This window comes from Lithobates pipiens, unplaced genomic scaffold (assembly GCF_037356315.1).
Source record: "Lithobates pipiens isolate NorthernLeopardFrog02 unplaced genomic scaffold, aLitPip1_a1.2 Scaffold_3, whole genome shotgun sequence".
Classification (NCBI taxonomy): Eukaryota; Metazoa; Chordata; class Amphibia; order Anura; family Ranidae; genus Lithobates; species Lithobates pipiens.
Window position 1 is genome coordinate 82505438 of NW_027507790.1, and position 20082 is coordinate 82525519.

At 41.8% G+C, this 20082-nt stretch overlaps 1 protein-coding gene across 1 annotated transcript in view; it reads left to right on the forward strand.

The window, feature by feature from the left end:
• The window catches only part of VPS33A (VPS33A core subunit of CORVET and HOPS complexes), a 33369-nt gene extending 13985 nt beyond the window's left edge, over positions 1 to 19384 (forward strand). The window contains exons 8-13 of the mRNA XM_077461952.1: positions 887 to 1013; positions 6652 to 6719; positions 7843 to 7980; positions 12525 to 12662; positions 14236 to 14404; positions 17400 to 19384. Of these exons, the coding sequence (XP_077318078.1) occupies positions 887 to 1013; positions 6652 to 6719; positions 7843 to 7980; positions 12525 to 12662; positions 14236 to 14404; positions 17400 to 17593 (834 nt within the window). The 3' untranslated portion in view covers positions 17594 to 19384. The remainder of the gene's footprint in view (positions 1 to 886; positions 1014 to 6651; positions 6720 to 7842; positions 7981 to 12524; positions 12663 to 14235; positions 14405 to 17399) is intronic.
• Positions 19385 to 20082: the final 698 nt, after the last annotated feature.

The following is a 20082-nucleotide window of genomic DNA, read 5'->3' on the forward strand; positions in this document are numbered from 1 at the left end:
AAAAAAGGCTGTCCATGGTAGTCTATGGCTTCATGCCCACCTAGGCGTTTTTGAACTGCAAATGCCGTAGGCGTTTTTAAGCTGTAAAAAAAAAAAACAGGAACAGTGCGTTCCGTGGCGTGGAGCTAGAGCTGTAAAAAACGCAAATCGCGGAAAAATGCGCATAGACGCGCAAAAACGCGTCACATATTTTCTGTGGCATTGTGGGAAATTTGGGAGTGCTATAGCCAAGAGATGTGTTTCTTTAAAAAACGCTACTTAACGCTAAACGCGCAAAAACGCCAATGCAAAACGCGGTAAAAATCTAGTTTTTAACGCCAATTTTTTTTTTATTTTTTATTTTATTTTTTTCAAGATGTCAGAGCTAGCTTTGCAGCCAGTTTTTTTAAAACGTCCGTGTGCATGAGCACTTACTCTGGTGTTTTCCTAGGTGACAGCTGCTTGTTACATTGCATAGTTTAATTTACTGGTCAGCATGCATTTACTATTATCCATGGATGTTGTGTTATTACTGGGTTTATAAAAGGGTAGCTGACTTCACTGTCCTGACCTGACAGTTTGCCATGGATGGAATCGGAACTACAGGGCTATAGAACTCTTACACTAGATTGTGTTGCTATATTAACTTATCAGTTTAGCCAGTTTTAGATTTATACAAATTAAACAGAGAAGATATTTCCTGTTGGTCTTGGTGTACAAGTATGTCGCCGTACATCCTGGAAGAGACATGGAAACAATATCCCCAGTTTTTGAAGTAATTCAAAGCTGGCATTGCTGCTAACATACGTCTATTCCCTTAATTTATACTTGTAATGCATAACTTGTTTGTTGTAACATGTCAGATTTTTCAGGTTTATTTATAATTTTATTTTTATTACTGCTTTAGGGGAGACACAATGCTAAAACTGTGGGAGAGATCAAGCAGTTTGTGTCCCAGCTGCCTCATATGCAGGCTGAAAGGGCATCCTTAGCCAACCATACATCCATTGCTGAACTCATTAAGGATATAACAAGTAAGATGTCTCATTGTTTTATACAGTATTATCAGCAAGCGCATATTATTCTGAAGAATTTTTTGAACTGTTACCCTCTTCTTCTTCCTCCTCGTCCTCCTCGTCCTCCCCTCCCTCCCTCCCTCCCTCCTCCCTCCTCCCTCCCATCAACATACTTGGTTAGCCTTCCTCATACCAATGATACTGACTCTACATCTCTTCCATGTAATCTCCCTTGTCCTCACAAGCACCAACATTAGCATTTCTGCTGCCCTGTCTGCCAGGGTCCTGTATATAACTTAAAGTGGTGTTGCCACCAAAAAGGCTTAAAATTCATAAAAAAAATTTTTTTTTACTCCCCCCTCTAAATGCCTGTTGCTAGGGGGGTCCCTCGTAGTCTGCCTTCTTCAATGCCCGGGCTGGTGACATCACTTCTCCTCGCGCTGTACGGTCATCTGGGACCTTTCACGTGTCCAAGATGACTGTGCAGCGTATCACGGCGCTCGCGCAGTGGGTGCCGGCTGTGAAGCCACAGCCGGGTGCCCACAGTAAGGATGCCGGTGCCGCGAGCGGGGAACGAGGGGAACTTCTGATTATTAAAAGTCAGCAGCTGCAGTATTTGTAGCTGCTGACTTAATAATGACTTAATAATATAATATAATATAATTTTTTTTTTTTTTTTGGGGGCACCCCACTTTAAGATAATGTCAGATGGTAAAGAACAAAGCAGCAGGGGCGCAGGAGTTTGTAAAACCGATTATATTTTTTTAAAACACAGCACAATTACATCAACGAGGCCTGTATCCAGCTCAGAGTGCAGAAGGGAGATGGCTTATATACAATGCCAAAGACCACACGCACAGACTACTCAGATCAGTGAGCCTCAATGCATTGGCACCGCACCTGCCAGAGAAGATGACAGCTGGCATCGTCTACGGCCATACTTCATGCACCTCTCAGACCAAGCACCACACAGCATCACAGGAGTGGGTGGTTGGCAACATGTTTCAGGGTCCCACCCCCCTTTGTCAAGCCTTGGCATGGTGGGGCCCTTAAAATGTGTTGCAGGAGGCTCCTAGCCAGTCTGGTGGCGACTCCAAATTTAAAAGGTTATACCCACAATACATACTGCTGTTGGGGGGGGGGGGGGGGGGGGGGGGGTCGGTTCACGTCAAACCTGACTGACATCCTCAATGAATTCAACGTTTTCTACGCCTTGTTGTATAGCTTGACCACCTCTTGTATCTCTACGAACTGACTCTGGCAACTTTTACAGAGTAGGAGCTCTCAGTGACCAAGATTGAAACAGCAATTCGCTCACTTCCCCCTAACAAAACTGGTACAAGATGTACTGTGTCCAAAAGTTCTATGCCCTTAGTTTAGAAGCAGGAAACCTACCTGACTCAGTCGCAAGCTCACATAGTACTGATACAAAAGCCAGGGAAGGATGCCTCATACTGTTCAACATATCGACCATATCCCTTCTAAATTATGATTTAAAGATACTAACGAAAGTGTTAGCCACCAGACTGATGGGGATCCTCCTGTTCTCAGTAAATATGGATCAAACTGGCTTCATGCCAGGAAAGTCGACGGATATTTAATATTTGTAGTGTGTTCACCCACTTACAAATTCCTCCTACAGAACAGAGTACCAGAGTCTTGGTTGCCTTGGACCTACAAAAGGCATTTGATTCTGTTGCCTGGCCTTGCATGGAGGAGGTACTCAAGATATATGGTTTTGGCCCCACTTTTACAAAATGGATTCAGCTCTTATACTAGAAACCAACGTCACAGATTAAACTTGGAGGGGTGTTATCCTCTTCTTTTCCGGTTGAGCGGGGCACCCAACAGGGGTGTCCTCTATCCCCCGCTCTTTTTTTCCCTGATGGTCAAGCACCTAGCTGTTGCACTACGGTCCTCGGATGCGGGTCGGATCCCTGGAGGAAAAAATAGCACTTTATGCTGATGATGGCATCCTTTTCCTCCGGGAACCGGACCCTCCCTCTGGGCAGCGTTTAGAGCTCCTCTCACTCTTTGCTGACATGTCAGGGCTAAGAATTAACTGGGACAAATCCCAGATAATGCCAGTTGACCCAGGTGCTACACAGTTAGCAGATCCATCACTTCCACTACAATGGGCTGAGAGTGTAAAATATCTTGGCATTCATATTTCCCCAAGAGTACAGGACTTCTGTAGGCTTAACTTTCTTCCTCTCCTACAAATTTCTCAAAACAGGTTGAAAGTGTGGGCTAACCTCCCCCTCACATTGATTGGAAGGATCAATTTAATTAAAATGAAACTACTTCCCCCCTCTATTTGTATGTAGTGCGCCATTCTTCAATGTGGATACCCAATGCACTTTTTAAACGGATACTCTCGCAGTTTTTTTTTTTGTGGGGCTCCGCCCCCCCCCCCCCCCCAATTTCGATTGACTATTCTTCAAAGACCTTGGACCCGGGGGGGCCTAGCCTGCCCTGATTTCTTCCTTTATTTTATTGCAGGGGTGCTTACCCATGCTCATAACTGGCTCATGTTGGATGCCACCAATGCAGCAGTTGCCTTGGAGGCTCCCATTGTGGGGTCATTCAGAGCACTGCGGAACGTTTTATTTAAAGGTACCAGGTCTCCACATCCCCTCACTGCCTCAATGAAAACAGTGCTCAGAGCATGGTCTGGGGTGGCCAGCCCCTGGGTGGCTGACCCCCAGGTGCGTTCCCCAAATACTCCACTATGGATTAATCCTTCCCTACCTGAATTCTACTCTATCCTGGACCCGGTCATATGGGCGTCATGGGGTATCCAATATTTACATCATATTTGTGAGAATGGCACACTGCTGACATTTGACCAACTCAAATCTAGATTTGACTTGCCTAATGTATACTTCTGGTTCCTAAAGCTCCGCCACGCCTACAGGGTACAGTTCAGGGGCTCTCCCCTGACCCTTTGCCAGTCAAACACAGAATCGCTTTTATGTCAAGAGACAATAACTAAACCATTATCCACAATTTACAAGGCTCTGCAGCCTACCGTGCATCAAGTGTTTAGAGAGACTTTGTGACTATTGGGCATCGGAGCTGCCGGAGTTGGATGGGGAGGACTGGGATTCCCCCTTTGGACACCTGGTCTCTTCTAGAGATCGGTTGATCCAGTTTAAAATATTACACAAGTTTTATTATACTCCATACAGGCTTCACAAAATATACCCAGACTATGTCACAGTGTTGGCGCTGTCGAGCTGACTCAGTGGGTTTCTTACATATGATCTGGTCATGCCCCGATGTACAGCATTACTGGTCATTAAAAGTTAGAGATTTGTCTACTTGGCCTGGGGGATGGTCTTGCCCCTTCAAGGGCAGTTTGTACACTACTAGGATTGCTTCTCTTTTATGCCAGGAAACTCATCATACTCAAGTAGAGGGCTCCCACGTCTGCCCTTACACTGAATGCATGGAAATCACTAGTCAACCTCGCAGTACCCTTATATAAAGAAACATACTCCAGTAGAGGATGCCCCCTAAGGTTTCAAAAGGTTTGGAACATATGGCTAGAGTCTGAAACGATAACTGTAGAACGAGAAAACCCTGTAGGCCTATCCTTCTGATTAGATTTTACATATGAGATGGTGGTTCCTCTGACTGTTCTTGGGGGATACCTGTCGTATATCACATATTTATGTAAATTTCTGAGCATTGCACTTATCCTGTTATTGTTAGCAGCAAGCTATGGGGTTGTTTGTTGAACTAATGTAGGCCGTAGTAAGGTATGGTATGCCTTGCCTAATGTTTTATACACCTCGAGCCGGGGAATGCCCGGAGGCTCTGTTTATGTAACTTTTTTTTTTTCCTTTTTCTGAAATAAATAAAAAAGCTTTTCCACCCACCTACTGCTGTGTTGCTGTGTTCTGCTTGGTTTGAGAGGTGCATGAAGTACGTCCGCAGAAGCCACCGGCTGTTACCTTCTCTGGCGGCATTGAATGGAGGCTCACTGATCTGAGGTGTGTGTTAGTGGTCTTTGGCATTGTATATGCCATCTCCCTTTTTTTGCACTAAGCTGGATACAGGCATATTTGATTCAAGTGTGCTGTTTTTTTAATAAAGAATTGTGATACCGGTTTTACAAACTCTTGCGCTCCTTGCTGCAATGTTCTTTACGATGTACACCATCTGGTCTGGTCCCGGATCTTGGTTTAAGGAGCTGCAGGATAATTCTCCATATATTGCATTCTTGTCAGACTCATTATCCACTTAAGGACTGGGCCTATTTTTCAGACTTCATATTTTACAAGCTTAAAATAATTTTTTATTTATTTTTTGCTAGAAAATGACTTAGAACCCCCAAACGTGTGTGTGTGTGTGTGTGTGTGTGTGTGTGTGTGTGTGTGTGTGTGTGTGTGTGTGTGTGTGTGTGTGGCACTGATGGGCACGGATATGTGGCACTGAGGTGCAGCACTGTTGAGGCAGATTGTGGGCACTGATGGGTGACACTATTGCCTATACTTAGGTGGCACTGGCAGGGGGCAGGTGGGCACTGATGAGCTGGCACCAGCTCGCCGTGATCGGGACCGAGGAGGAAAAATAGCCGATTTACTGGCTCTGTTGTCATCACATGATCAGCTGTCATTGGCTGACAGCTTAACACATGGTAAGGGGTCGGGATTGACCCCTTACTCCGATCTGTGATCAGGCGAGTCTCAGACTCGCTGATCAGAGCGTGCCGCTCTGCAAAGGCTTCTCGGCAAAGCATGTCTGCGCTGTAGCCGTCATTTTGCTATAGCGCGGATCTCTAGTGGTTAAACTCCTGCAGGCAGAGTCATCCCATCCTTTTGTAAGATTGTCATTGAAATTGTTAACGTTGAACTTGAGACAAACCTGGGATTTCCCACAGCTCTGGAACAGAGCATACTACTTTTTCTGGTACAATTAAATAATACACATCTGAAACTACCCTATTAATAATAAAGTGAAGGAGCAGCAGCAGACTGACAATATTTTCTCTATGCTCACTACTCCTGTCAGCTTTACCTTATTGGCATAGTTTTTCTGATGCCTCACCTGATAAGTTCCCAGCCTAAGTGGTGCTCTACAAGGAATTACAAAAGGCTGATACCAAGTCCAATTCAGGTACTTATGAAATTATATATTTTTTTATTTATTAATTATTACAGAGAAGCACCTCCTGAGGAAGCGGCCCAAACCACAAAACATGTAGAGGACTGTGTCAAGCTCTACAAATCAGTGCCCCGTTATGATCTTTAGGGTTCATAGACTCCTTGAAACCTTTTGTATGAACAATGCATGGTTGTAACCATTGATTGTATATAGTCTTGTAAAATTGTTTTAATCATGGTTTTTCTATTACTAAAATGTTATTTTTATTATCATTTCTGCTTAATCCTTGGGTACGGAGATGGTCCCAATTTCTCGATTCTTACCAGGGGCCTGTTTGGGGCAGCCCCAGGTATTTTGTCTCAATTTTAAATCAACGGTACCCATCCCTACCTTTTAGATTGTTGAGGCATCTCTTTAAATTAGAGACGCATTCATGTGAGCACTTCTGTTTCTAATGTATAATAGAATAGGCAAATATTTATTATGCTTTGTTACGATTTTCAAGAATGCTATTTTGACCTAGTGTGTTTTTATTTCTTTTCAGCTTCAGAGGATTTTTTTGATAAATTAACAGTGGAGCAAGAATTTATGTCAGGTTTTGACACAGACAAGGTTGGTTCTATTTTTAAATTGCCAAAACTGTCTTCTTTTTGATAAAATATGGGCTAAATGGATTTCTAGTCAACTCACATTGAGCTCTCTAGACCCAGGATATTAGAATCATTTTCTAATCCACATCATGGGCCTGTTTATTATTCTTGCACTGTGGTACTCATTGTATCCGTAACGTCTGTGGTTGATGTAGGTTAGACATTTGATGTTTGTATGTCTTTTCTCTTGTATGTATGTATGTATGTATGTATGTATGTATATATATATATATATATATATATATATATATATATATATATATATATATAATTTTTTTATTATTATTTTTGTACAACCTTTTTCAGAAAATAACTAAAATGTATATCTTTGAAAAAATGTCTTCTTTGTTTCTCTCAAGACCTCCTGCTTTCTAGTTCCCTCTTCATCTCCTCCCACATGCTTGCCTCTGCCATTCTCCAGAATCTGTGAGTTTTTCTAGTCTGTGTGCCTTTTTAAGTGATTCTGAAAATGGAATTTCTTTGGTAAAAGCAGGACAGGCTTTCCTCAACAACTGAAATGGCATTTTCTCCAAATGTATTTATTTTCTCAATCACCAGTTGTTATTACCTTTTTTGAATCACTTGGTCTCCCCTTTTTTTTGATTGCAAACTTTCAGGGTAAGGTCCTCCTTTCCCTCTTGTCTTCAATTGCTTTGCAACTGTACTTCATTTAAGTTGTAAAGCGCTGTGTAACCTGTTGGTTCTATATAATATACTATTAGAATGCTATTTATTTTTATTAATAATAATAATAATAATAATGTCTGTTTGTAGTTCTCTTTATAGCAACCAGATGGGGTGTTTTAGTGTAGCAAGAACTTAACTAGTTATCCCATTTATTCCCATGTTTTCTCAGTCTGCACACTCCCTGACCAAGAAGGGGAAAATATTTCAATAACTTGGAGGAATATTCTGTAGGAATATGTCAATAAATGTAATAGTGCCATTATCAACTGTGCTTCTGGTGACTGCTAGGTTTTAGTAGCCATCTGCCCCTCCTTCAAAAGGTGTCAGATAAATCTCCAGGTAAAAAGAAAATCCTGTTAAATTTAAGTTATATTTCTTTATTTTTTGTTTTGAACCAGGTAAACCCCCACATAGAAGATCGCATTGCAAAGAGAGACCCCCTGATAGAAGTCTTACGACTAATCTGCCTTCAGTCTGTGTGCAACACTGGGCTCAAGCAGAAAGTGCTGGACTTCTACAAGAAGGAGATTCTGCAGGTGACTTAAACACATTGTTTTTGTATGTGAAATGCCTGCTGAGGAAATTAATTTGAAATTGTCAAAAGTAGTGCCAATCTTTGAGCTTGTGTACACAGGTTTTTATGAATCCTCTTTTTTATAATGCATTTGAAACATATTTTTTGAAGCCTCCCATCCCCCCGACCTTATCAAATGTAAGAAGCGCCCCCCTGTTCAAATATGTGGCTTTGTAAAGGGGTAGGGTCTTTTTCACCAAAGCCTTCCAGGATGCCACAGATGGAGGAGAAACTCTTCCAAGACAAGACTATGCATTTTCTAGCATAAAAAGATAATAAAGTAAATATAGCTGTAGTAGGGGTCAAATTTATCTCCAGCTTTTACTGAAGTTTAACCACTTAAGGACCGCCGCATGTAATATACATCGGCAGAATGGCACGGACGGGCACAAGCACGTACCCGTATGTGCCTGCCTTCCAGTGGGTGGGGGTCCGCTGGCTGCGGCGGTCCGTTTCGCTTCAGGAGCGATCCGGGATGAGGGGATGGCTGTTGGTTTCTGGCCATCCCCTCTCAATCGCTCCTGGCGAATGAGAAGCTTCCCCTGCCTGTGTAGTGTAAACACAGGCAGGAGGAAGTGATGTCACTCTGCTCAGGGCGGTCTTTTTGACCGGACTGCGAGGAGAGAAAACGTAGTAAGTGTGCACCAACACTACACTGACATGTAGGTACACATAGGCACACTGTCACCCCGTCAGGTTTTTATATAGCGTCAGGGACCCCCATATACTACCTAATAAAGGTTTTAACCCCCTGATTGCCCCTAGTTAACCCTTTCACCAGTGATCACCGTATAAGTGTTACCGGGTGACTCTGGTTAGTTCGTTTGCTTTTTATAGCATCAGGGCGCCCACCATTTATTACCCAATAAAGGTTTAACCCCCTGCTCACCCGGCGGGTGATATCAATTAGGTTTTAGGGTCAGATAGGGTCTGCGTTGCCCCAGGCAGCACTAGGTTAGTGCCAGTACCGCTAACACCCACGCGCAAAGCATACACCTCCCGTAGTGGTATAGTATCTGAACAGATCAATATCTGATCTGATCAGATCTATACTATCGTCCCCAGCAGTTTAGGGTTCCAAAAAAATGCATTGTTAGCGGAATCAGCCCAGATACCTGCTAGCACCTGCGTTTTGCCCCTCCGCCCAGCCCACCCAAGTGCAGTATCGATCGATCACTGTCACTTACAAAACGCATAACTGCAGCGTTCGCAGAGTCAGGCTTGATCCCTGCAATCGCTAACAGTTTTTTTTTTTTTTTTTTGGTAGCGTTTTATATTTAAATCCTGAAGGCAGTGCTTGGTTTTCGGGGTCCCGTATGCGGCTAGGCTCCCAAAAAGTCCCCCACGTGTGGTATCCCCGTACTCAGGAGAAGCAGCAGAATTTATTTAGGGGTGTAATTCCACTTATGCTCATAGCATGTGTGAGCAATATATCATTTAGTGACAACTTTGTGCAAAAAAAAAAGTTTGTAATATTCCCGCAACGTGGCAAAATATAAAATGTTCCATGGACTCAACATGCCTCTCAGTAAATAGCTTGGGGAGTCTACTTTCCAAAATGGGGTCATTTGGGGGGGGTTTTGTGCTATTTTGGCATTTTATGGCCTTCGAAACTGTGATAGGTAGTGAGGAGGGAGATCAAAAATTTGCACCCTTAGAAATCCTGAAGGCAGTGATTGGTTTTCGGGGTGCCGTACACGGCTAGACTCCCAAAAAGTCCCCCACATGTGGTATCCCCGTACTCACGAGAAGCAATATATATATATATATATATATATATATATATATATATATATATATATATATATATATTTTATGGTATGTGTGAGCAATATATCATTTAGTGACAACTTTTTGTAAACTTTTTTTTTTTTTTTTTTTTTTTGTCATTATTCAATCACTTGGGACAAAAAAATAAAAAAATATTCAACATGCCCCTCAGCAATTTCCTTGGGGTGTCTACTTTCCAAAATGGGGTCATTTGGGGGTGGGGTTTGTACTGCCCTGCCATTTTAGCACCTCAAGAAATGAGATAGGCAGTCATAAATTAAAAGCTGTGTAAATTACAGAAAATGTACTCTAGTTTGTAGACGCTATAACTTTTGCGCAAACCAATAAATATACGCTTATTGCCTTTTTTTTTTTTTTTTTTTTTTTTTTTCTTAAAGACGTGGCTGAATACATTTTGCCCTAAATGTATGACTAAAATTGAGTTTATTCGATTTTTCTTATAACAAAAAGTAGAAAATATATATTTTTTTTTTTTCAAAATTTTCAGTCTTTTTCCATTTATATCGTAAAAAATAAAAATTGCAGAGGCAATCAAATACCATCAAAAGAAAGCTCTATTTGTGGGAAGAAAAGGACGCAAATTTAGTTTGGGTACAACATTGCATAACTGCGCAATTACCAGTTAAAGCAGTGCAGTGCGAAATTTTAAAAAGACCTCTGGTCCTTAGGCTGACAATTGGTCCAGGGCTTAAATAGTTTGTTTGGACCAAGCTGGTCCAATGAAAGTATTACCTTCACTAACAGATGCAGCAGCTGTGTGCACTGTATGTAGCCTCAGTATACAGCGCTATATTCTGGCAGTGGGATGGGAACATACCATGCTGCTTCCAGAACAAAATCAAATCAGACTGAATGCTGCTTAGCCATTCACAAGAATCATGGTATTTATCAATGAATACAAAACATTCTCCAATTGGCTGAGGTGGAACTATTGATGTCATCTGTCCAGCTCTCCACCTCAGCCAATCAAAGAAAGCTTTTTATTCATTCATAGAACACAAAGCTCCCTGTGAATGAAAGCACTCAGCCTGACTGTTTTGTTCTGGGATCAGGACAGGAATTTCCCACCCTGCTGCCAGAATATAGCGCTGTATACTATATATAGCTGAAGCTATATTCAGTTTTTACAGTGCAAACAGCTGCTGCATCTGTTACTGACGGGTAATAGTTAATTTGGACAAAGTGTCTGTTTAAACTTCACTAAAAGCTGAACCAAATCATGTGGCCATGGTCTTGTATCTGTGAATATCCTTTTTAGATATCCCAAAACATTTGGGCAGGTTAGGAGTGAACCTGTTTAAGTTGTCACGGATCTTGTTGTCTTTGGATCCTGAATACAGAAGTAACACTATTTTTGGACTGAGCACTCATTATTTAAGTTTGACAATAGCAGGGCCTGTTAGGGCTCCCGTAACTAGGGGGACGATTATCTGCTGCAGAGCGAGCAGCAGCGTGAGGAGTTAGACTCCCGGTGTTAGACTTTCAGGATAGACTGCATGGGGGAAACGAGGATATGGGTATTTGAGTCCACGTCTCGGACGTCATAATTGTGGTAGCTTGCAAAAGAAGCCAAATGTTTGGGGCTTCAATCATTACCTACCCCCATAAGGTACAGAGGATGGGCTAGGAGAGGGATAATCGGGCAAAGGGGGCAGTGGGTATGTCCAAGAGAAGAGTGATGCATCGGGGGCAGTTCAAAGTGGAAACAGCCAACATGTAGAGGCATGGGGGGAATTGGGCAGGGAGTACAAAGCACACTGGGACGTGATGTGTTCTGCGTGTCTTCCACCACGGCAGAGACTGGGAATACATCAGTGTCTGTTGGCTGTGTCTCTTTTTAGGTGGGTGCTTGGTCAGGCGTCGCTCTGTCCTCCAGCCAGGCGAAGACCGCTTCTGGTGTATCAAAGAAATGGGCCCTGTCTTCTCCAACTACGCGTAGCCTGGTGGGGAAAAAGCATGGCTTATGAATAATGTTGGATGCTTAGTTGTCGCTTTGGCTTCGGGAAAGTGTGCCCTCTTCTTCTGGACCTCCATGGAGAAGTCAGGGAAAACCTTGGTCTCGCTGTTCTTGAAGGGAATGTTGCCCTTCACTCTAGTGAGGCGGAGGACAGCACCCCAGTCACGGAAATTCAACATTTTTGCAACAAAGGTCTGGAGAGATGCACCCTGGGGGGGAGGGGGGGGTCTGGCAGCCAAAATTGCTTCCAGCACACGTGCAGTGTCCCCCGCGGCCTAGTCCACATGAGGTGGTGTGTCGGCGCCATTTTCTCCCGAGGCCCTCTTTCCTTAAGTCAATATTTATTTGTCCTGCTTCACGATTGTTTGTTTATCTGTCACCTTTTTAGGTGCTGGCATGATCACTGTGGGTATGAGATATCGGTAGACTGGATTGTGGGGCACAGGAAGCAATCTTAACCCCAGGATTTGCGGTGATGGCTTTTGAGCAAGCGACACTCTTCATACCATGCGGGTCCAGGCCATGCCCCCCATTATTTAAGTTTAATATAAACCGTTTCTGTTAGTGCTTACAAAACAATGTGCAAAAACTATCTAGCACATATTTAGCCGGTCCATGTGTCAGTATCAGCACCATAGTACCTGCAGGTCTACATAGACCCTAAGATGGTAGCGGGTTCAGTTCAGCTTTAATTAATCTATTCCCCTTTTCTTTGTCTTTTTTTCAATGTATGAAACTATCTATTTTTCTTCATGCAGACTTATGGATATCAACACATTTTGACATTGCACAATTTGGAAAAGGCAGGGCTTTTAAAATCCCAGACTAGTAGCAGGAATAATTATCCTACTATCAGGAAGACCTTACGACTTTGGATGGATGATGTCAATGAGCAGGTGAGCTGGGGCCCATGGTACAGTATGGCATAAGGCACATTTTAATATGCAAAGCCCATAGTTTCCAAACAAAATATGTTTTTCGCTGATTTGATAAGTTATTGGTACTTTTTTTTTTTTTTTTTCTATAATGGATGTATCTGTTTATATTTTTTAAAATGGAGACAGAAAAGTGAGCAAAAAAAGTGGTGTTCTTGTCAGTAGCAACTAATTATGCATTTCAGTTAATGGTAAGGTTTAAAGCAGGGGTAGGCAATCTTGTCCCTCCAGCTTTAAACTACAAGTCCCATGAGACATTGCAAGATCCTGACAATCACAGGCATGACTCCCAGAGGCATGATGGGATTTGTAGTTTCACCACAGCTATGTGGGGGCTGATTTTGCCTACCCCTGGTTTAAAGGTAAGCTGTGGCGTGGCGGCTGACTTTTTTTTATTTTTTTTCTTGAACATGTTAATTGTCTGACCTGAAACAAATCTACAGATGGGAACATCTAAAAGATCATTGTTTTTTCACTGTTTTACTCCTCATGGAACAAAGTACAAGTAATACTTTGGGGTTTATTTACTAAAGGCAAATCTACTTTGCACTGCAAGTGCATTTGAAGGTGCACTGAAAGTTCACTTGGAAGTAAAGTCCCTGTAAATCCGAGGGGGACATGCAAGGAAAATAAACATCATTTTAGCTTGCACGTGATTGGATGATAAAATCAGCAGAGCTCCCACTCATTTCAGATCTACCCCTTCGATTTAGAGCGACTGCACTTGTAGTGCAAAGTGGATTTGCCATTCGTAAATAACCCCCATTGCCCCATGTCGCTAGGTGCTTCCTAAGCCTAGCTATGAGATCGGACTGGGCACTTAATTTTCTCCCACAGCTGTCCAACAACGTAGCTAGGAAGATGAGACACTTTATAGTGGCTGCTTGTCCTGGCTCTGAGCACTTGCCTGGGACAAGCGGTGGCAAGAATAATGCATAGGGAAAGGTGGCCAGTCTCCATCCTTTCTGTGACTTTAAAGATCTACATGCTTGTTTCAGATGGGTAACTGAAATTATTTAAAGTGACTCATCATAGCGGCCGAGCAACTAGTATTTTCAAAAGGTGGTCAGTTATGGCAGCCTCCATACTTCTATTATAACATGTATATTTTAAACGAGAATTTGTTTCTACAGGCAATAACGCCTAATTTTTTTTTTTTTCTTTTTGGTCATTTTAAACAAATCTGCCTCTAAAGCCAGCCATGGACGGTTTGGGCCTGCCGAACCGGCCGAGATTCGAAACCATATATGCGCAGGCTGATTGATTGTACCAAAATTGATCAATCAACTTGGATACAACCAGCCTGTTGCATTTTTCATGCAACTATTGCCAGTGGACATAGCCGCTAGCAAGAATTGCACGCACGCGCAAGGGAGCTACCCATGGTTGCACGAAAGAAAGTTGCTCCATCTATGGCCGGCTTTAGTTTTGACTGTAGAAGGCACGCTGCACTGTTTGTCATTTGCTTTCTCTATTTACCATATGACTTGTATGAAAAAACTATTCTAAGCCCAGCTATTTTTATTCTATTTAGAATCCAAATGACATCTCCTATGTGTACAGTGGCTATGCTCCTCTCAGTGTCCGTCTGGCACAAATACTGGTCCGGCCTGGTTGGAGAAGCATTGAGGAGGTCCTAAAACTCCTTCCTGGGCCCCAGTTTGAAGAGCGGCAGTCACTGCCTCCCGGGCTGATGAAGAAACGTATGTAAAATATTTAACCTTGCTATATAACATAATTCAATGTTTCACAGGCTGTCTTTCTCCCTTCTCTCACTCACCTCTTTTACTGGAGGCCAAAACCAGTGCATTAGTCCTCTGATATGCAGTTCTTGCAAGTGAGGGATTCGATTTGAGGATCACTTGCAAAAGCTGTATATTAAATGGTAAGTGTCCAATTGATGAAACAGTTATAGCATCCCTGAGCATGCTGAAAAGTTCCTAAAAGATCTATTATTTAGACTTTTAGCCTGAATAACTATATAAGAGAATGGACAGAACCCTTTGTGACAACTGATAAGATATTGGCCATGTATGCCTGATTTAGGATGACACAGATCATTGCACTTCCAGCATTGTTTTCCTTGTAGATTACACAGAATGGGTATACTCGTATGTGCCAATGGCTTAAAACTAAAGATTCCATGTTTGGTTTCTCACAAGTTTAGATTCTGGGATGTACTTTGGTTGCTATATGTAACATTTTTCCTTCCTGGTGCAACAATGAAAGAAAATCGGCCCTGGTGTGTAATGATGTGGGGGATGTCATCTGTCATTTTCTACAAAGCCTTGGTTCCTGTAATCCTTGTTTAATAGCGATGATGGTCATTAGGATTGAATCCCTGTTCTGTCAGTCTGAGTGAGGGTAAGGGCCGGTTCACACTGCAGGCGATGCGAGGCGACACCGACTTGCCTCGCCGCGTCCTGCCGCGACCTCAGCGGCAACTTGCAGATGACTTCTGTATAGAAGTCAATGCAAGTCGCCCCGAGGTCGCCCAGAAGTAGTACAGGAACCTTTTTTCTGAGTCGGAGCGACTCGAGTCGCTCCTCTCAGAACGGTTCCATTGTACAGAACGGGGGCGACTTGTCACACTGCGGCGAGTCGTGTCGCCTCGCATCGCCCGCAGTGTGAACCGGCCCTTAACCTGCAGCATTTCTTCTTTAAAAACAATACACACTTCCGCCCTCACACCTGTGTATCACCACTGCGCTTACACTAAAACAAAACAAAACAAAAAATATCAAAAAAAGCAACAACACTTGCTGCCACTCTAAATAAATAATAATGTGCAAAAATCCTACCAAGCAGTGTGGAATGAGCGGTGCTAAATTCTCAGTGAATATGCGAATAATACACAATCTCAGCTCAAATGTATCCAATAAAGTATACACATAACATAAATAACATTGATTGTTACCACTTTATACTATAATAGCAACACCCTGTGAAGTGAATAGTTGCAATAAATTCTATGAATAAGTAAATAAAGTGTCCAGTTTTAAAACAGAGTCCAACGTTCATTAGATAGTGACCAGTGAATCAATTATAATTCATAAAGACTTCCAGAAACACTCCACCACACCACCGTGACTGTGACTTCAATCCCCTTATGTGCACACACTCACCAGCTGATTATACCTCACACTGCCATGTTTGGCTATAGACGCTTAAACCCTCTTTTCATAGTGATGAAGAGTGACATATCTTCAGGCGTCAGTCAGAGGCAAATGCACAGCTCCCAATTAATCCTCTTTACACACTCCACATGTAAATGAAAAAAACACAGCCTCCGATAGTGTAAAACCTTCACACACTTTAATCTCATAAAATTTCACTGCATTGCACTCGCATGTGGAATATCAAAGGCAAACCATAAACAAATTGCACAGCACTCCAAGACCAAAGTAGCTGGATAATGGATGGCCACAGCAGACCCAGGACTTGCGAGATAACAAGATAGCAGCTGTAAGACTTGCCACTCCTCGTCCCAGCCCCCATCAGTAGCCACTCGGTGTATGTTGGTCAGCGTTCCGTGTCTACCTCAATGATCACTCTGTAGCCATGCCCCCAACATGTTTCGTCATAGAATTGACTTAATCATGCAGTCAATTCAGCTGCTATCTTGCCATCTCGTAAGCCCTGGATCTGCTGTGGCCATCCATTATCCAGCTACTTTGGTCTTGGAGTGATGTGCAATTTGTTTATTGTGTGCCTTTGATATTCCACATGTGAGTGCAATGCAGTGAAATTTTATGAGATTAAAGTGTGTGAAGATTTTACGCTATCGGAGGCTGTTTTTTTTTTCCCCCCATTTACATATGGAGTGTGTAAAGAGGATTAATTGGGAGCTGTGCATTTGCCTCTGACACCTGAAGATCTATCGCTCTTAAACCCTCTTTTCACAGGGATGAAGCGTCTATAGCCAAACACGGCAGTGTGAATCATAATCAGCCGGTGAGTGTGTGCACATAAGGGGATTGAAGTCACGGTGGTGTGGTGGAGGAGTGTTTCTGGAAGTCTTTATGAATTATAATTATAATTGATTCACTGGTCACTATCTAATGAGCGTTGGACTCTTTGTGTTTTAAAACTGGACACTTTATTTACTTATTCATAGAATTTATTGCAACTATTCACTTCACAGGGTGTTGCTATTATAGTTTTAAAGTGGTAACAATCAATATTATTTATGTTATGTGTATACTTTATTGGATACATTTTGAGTTTAGATTGTGTATTATTCGCATATTCACTGAGTGTTTAGCGTTTCTTCTTTACTGTGTTTTTTTGTCTCGCATATGATAAGCAATGGATATATATGTCACATATATGTGACATATATAAATAATGTATACACAAATGTGTACATTTGTGCTGGGGGGATGGTTTCTCAACAACAATAAGGGTTTTGTTCATCTGGCATGTTTTCTGCTTGTAAATGGGTTTTAAGTGAAAATCTAGTAGCGAGAACCATAATGTAGATTTGAGACATCTGCTACTCCATAATTAAAGTTTTAAATTAAATCATTAACTATTCTCAAGCTAACTCATGGAGGCAAAGGGGGGAAAAAAAGTATGTATTGTGTGTGTGTGTGTGTGTTATATAAATAAATATATATATTTACACACAATTATTATTTTTTTTTTTTTTTTATTTATTAACATTTTGTATAATTGCCTGTCTTTCCTTTACTGCAGGTCAGCAGGGTGAGAACAAGGTGATGCTCATTTTTTTCCTTGGTGGAGTGACGTTTGCAGAAATTGCTGCCCTTAGATTTCTGTCTCAGTTGGAGGATGGTGGCACAGAATATATCATTGCCACTACAAAACTTATCAATGGCACCACATGGATTAAATCTCTGATGGAAAAGCATCAAGCAGAACCATGTTAAAGATGACGTTGGGCTTTTTCTGAAGTACCCAAGGCAAGCATCAAAAGACTACCGAATGTTTGGTGCTTGGAGTATTGTGTGCAGTCCAGAATGCCCCTTGATTTGTTACCTGATGCATTTGGGCCAACAAAAGACCTTTGTACACATTCATATCTTATAGCAGCACTCCAAAAGCAGGGCCTAGACGTGTTTCATATTCAGCAAGAAACAGGAGCTAAATACTTGCAGTTGGCTTATGAAATAAGGTAATTTCTGCAACTGTAGATGGGACCAATGAAGAGGAATTCTGCACTGAGTGTTTCATTAATGGAAACCTGACATTTAAATAAGCGGCTTGCTAAAAATGATGTGTGTACTTGGCTGCCCTCTGCTGAACAAAATCGAAGAGACATGGAGAGCAAGGCAACATTGAGAAACGTAGCCTTCTATGGCTTTGTGTATGATTTGTATACAGAAATATATACATTTATATAAACTGTATATTTAATCCATTATTAACTGTATATAAATTTACAGTGCTGCAACCATGCCTAACTGTGGTTACACACTTGTACAAAACTAGATTAAGCCTGGGTTCACACATGTGCATTGCGATTTGAAGCATGGTTTCACTGCGAAGATAAAAATCAGAGGTTCCTCTGCGTTCTAGCTGCAGAGCAGGGAGGGGGGGGGAGGTGTAGTGAGGAGAAGGAGAGAATTTGTGTTCAGAACGGAATGCATCTGCAAATCAGATGCGTTCCCATAGAAGATAATGGTTTGTAATTTGCACCGCAATGCCCAGAAAACGCCCATGTTTTTTGTGCACTGGGCAGTGTGAATGCAATGCACATATGTGAACCAGATGCATTCAAATGAATGTATTTTAAAATGTCCTGCACATTGGATGCGGTGTAAGCCGCATCTAATTCGCATAGGTGTGAACGGGGGCTTAAACGGAATAGAGCTCTATGTAGTTCACAACTCTGGGCCCCCAATTTGTACTAGAATGCCCTTTGACATAAACTGCATACAGTGCAGCCAAGAAATGAAGCTTACATTAGAGGCAACTAAAGGAGTTTATAAGGTTATGTTAATTGCAAATTTCGAATATATTTCAGGGAGCATCAGAGATGCTCGAGTGCAAAGGGTCTGTTAAAAAAAAAAAAAAAAGTATTAACGCACCATTTGGCTTCCTGCCAAGATGTGGTTTTGGAGGGACTAGCAAAGTTGACGCTGAAAGCTTAGGAGAAGCGTACACATGCAATTAAAGGGGCAAGAGCAGAATTGCAGACCTATAACTTGGCCAAACGATAGTCGCACATGTTAAAATTTAACACCTTTTTTGTTGACCATACAGAAACAGATAATTGATCAATTATTCAGGAATTCAATGGTTCCAAAGGTCCTTTCCTCTGAAATAACTGTTTGTCTCAGAGGTTTAGGTGCACTTTTTTTTTTTTTTTTTTTTTTAACAATAAAATATTCTTTACTGATCAAATCACACACATTTTAATAATACTGGTGGTGTTTTGAATATGTTTCTTTTCATCCAGCATGATATTGACTGATCTTGTTTTATTATGTGTACATAACCTCCAAGATTACACTCGCTCTCTAGTAGACTGAAAACACTGTGCTCCTTGTAATTGGTCAGTCTTCTTAAACAACCCTGTTACCAACTGAAACTCACAGTACTAAATTTGCCTGTAAAGTCTTGCCTGCCCTGGTATTGCATACAGCTCTATTGAAAAGGAATTGCCAATTGAAATTTCTTGAGCGAAAAAAATAAATAAAATAATCCTGTGTCCTATAGGAGATGGCAGAATGAACCATTGATCACAGTGGGGAACCAGAAGATCAACACTACAGAAATGAGGGTTCTTTAATGCATTTCAGGTGCTGATTGCTCATGAAGAGTGGCATCAGAAGCACACAATTCAGTGATAATTGTGTAAAGGAGAATGGACAAAATTGATTACAAATACTTATTGTATTTTTCTTTCTTGACTTGCATTGCAGCACACATGTGGTTTGACTCTCTCTTTTCAACTCTCAGGATTGTGTAGCTATTAATGTAAACCCTATCCCAGCAGGAGAGTTTTAGATACATACCCCTACTTGGGGTGTGTTTGTGTGCTACAAAGAAAGAAATGTTTCAATTTTCCTGACATCTCCATGAGACCACACGTCTGGGGAAATAACTTGCCCTGTGTGAGAGGGTAGACTTTAATTTTTCTTAAAGGCAGCAGAAAGTACTATGACAAAAATGCATTTGGTGAAGACTACGTTGTCACCTTGCAGATTTTCAGCTTAAAGGTCTGGCTAATGGTCCTAGTCCTTCATTAAGGGCCAGTTCACACCAGACGCTAAAAACGCATTCACAGTGTTTTCCATGTATTCCAATGGCTCTAGTTCACACCATGCAGTCAGTTTCCGGTGCATAAACTGACCGGAACTGACTGTATTGGTGCAGAAAAACCGGAACTGCACAGAACTGTATCTCTTGTGAA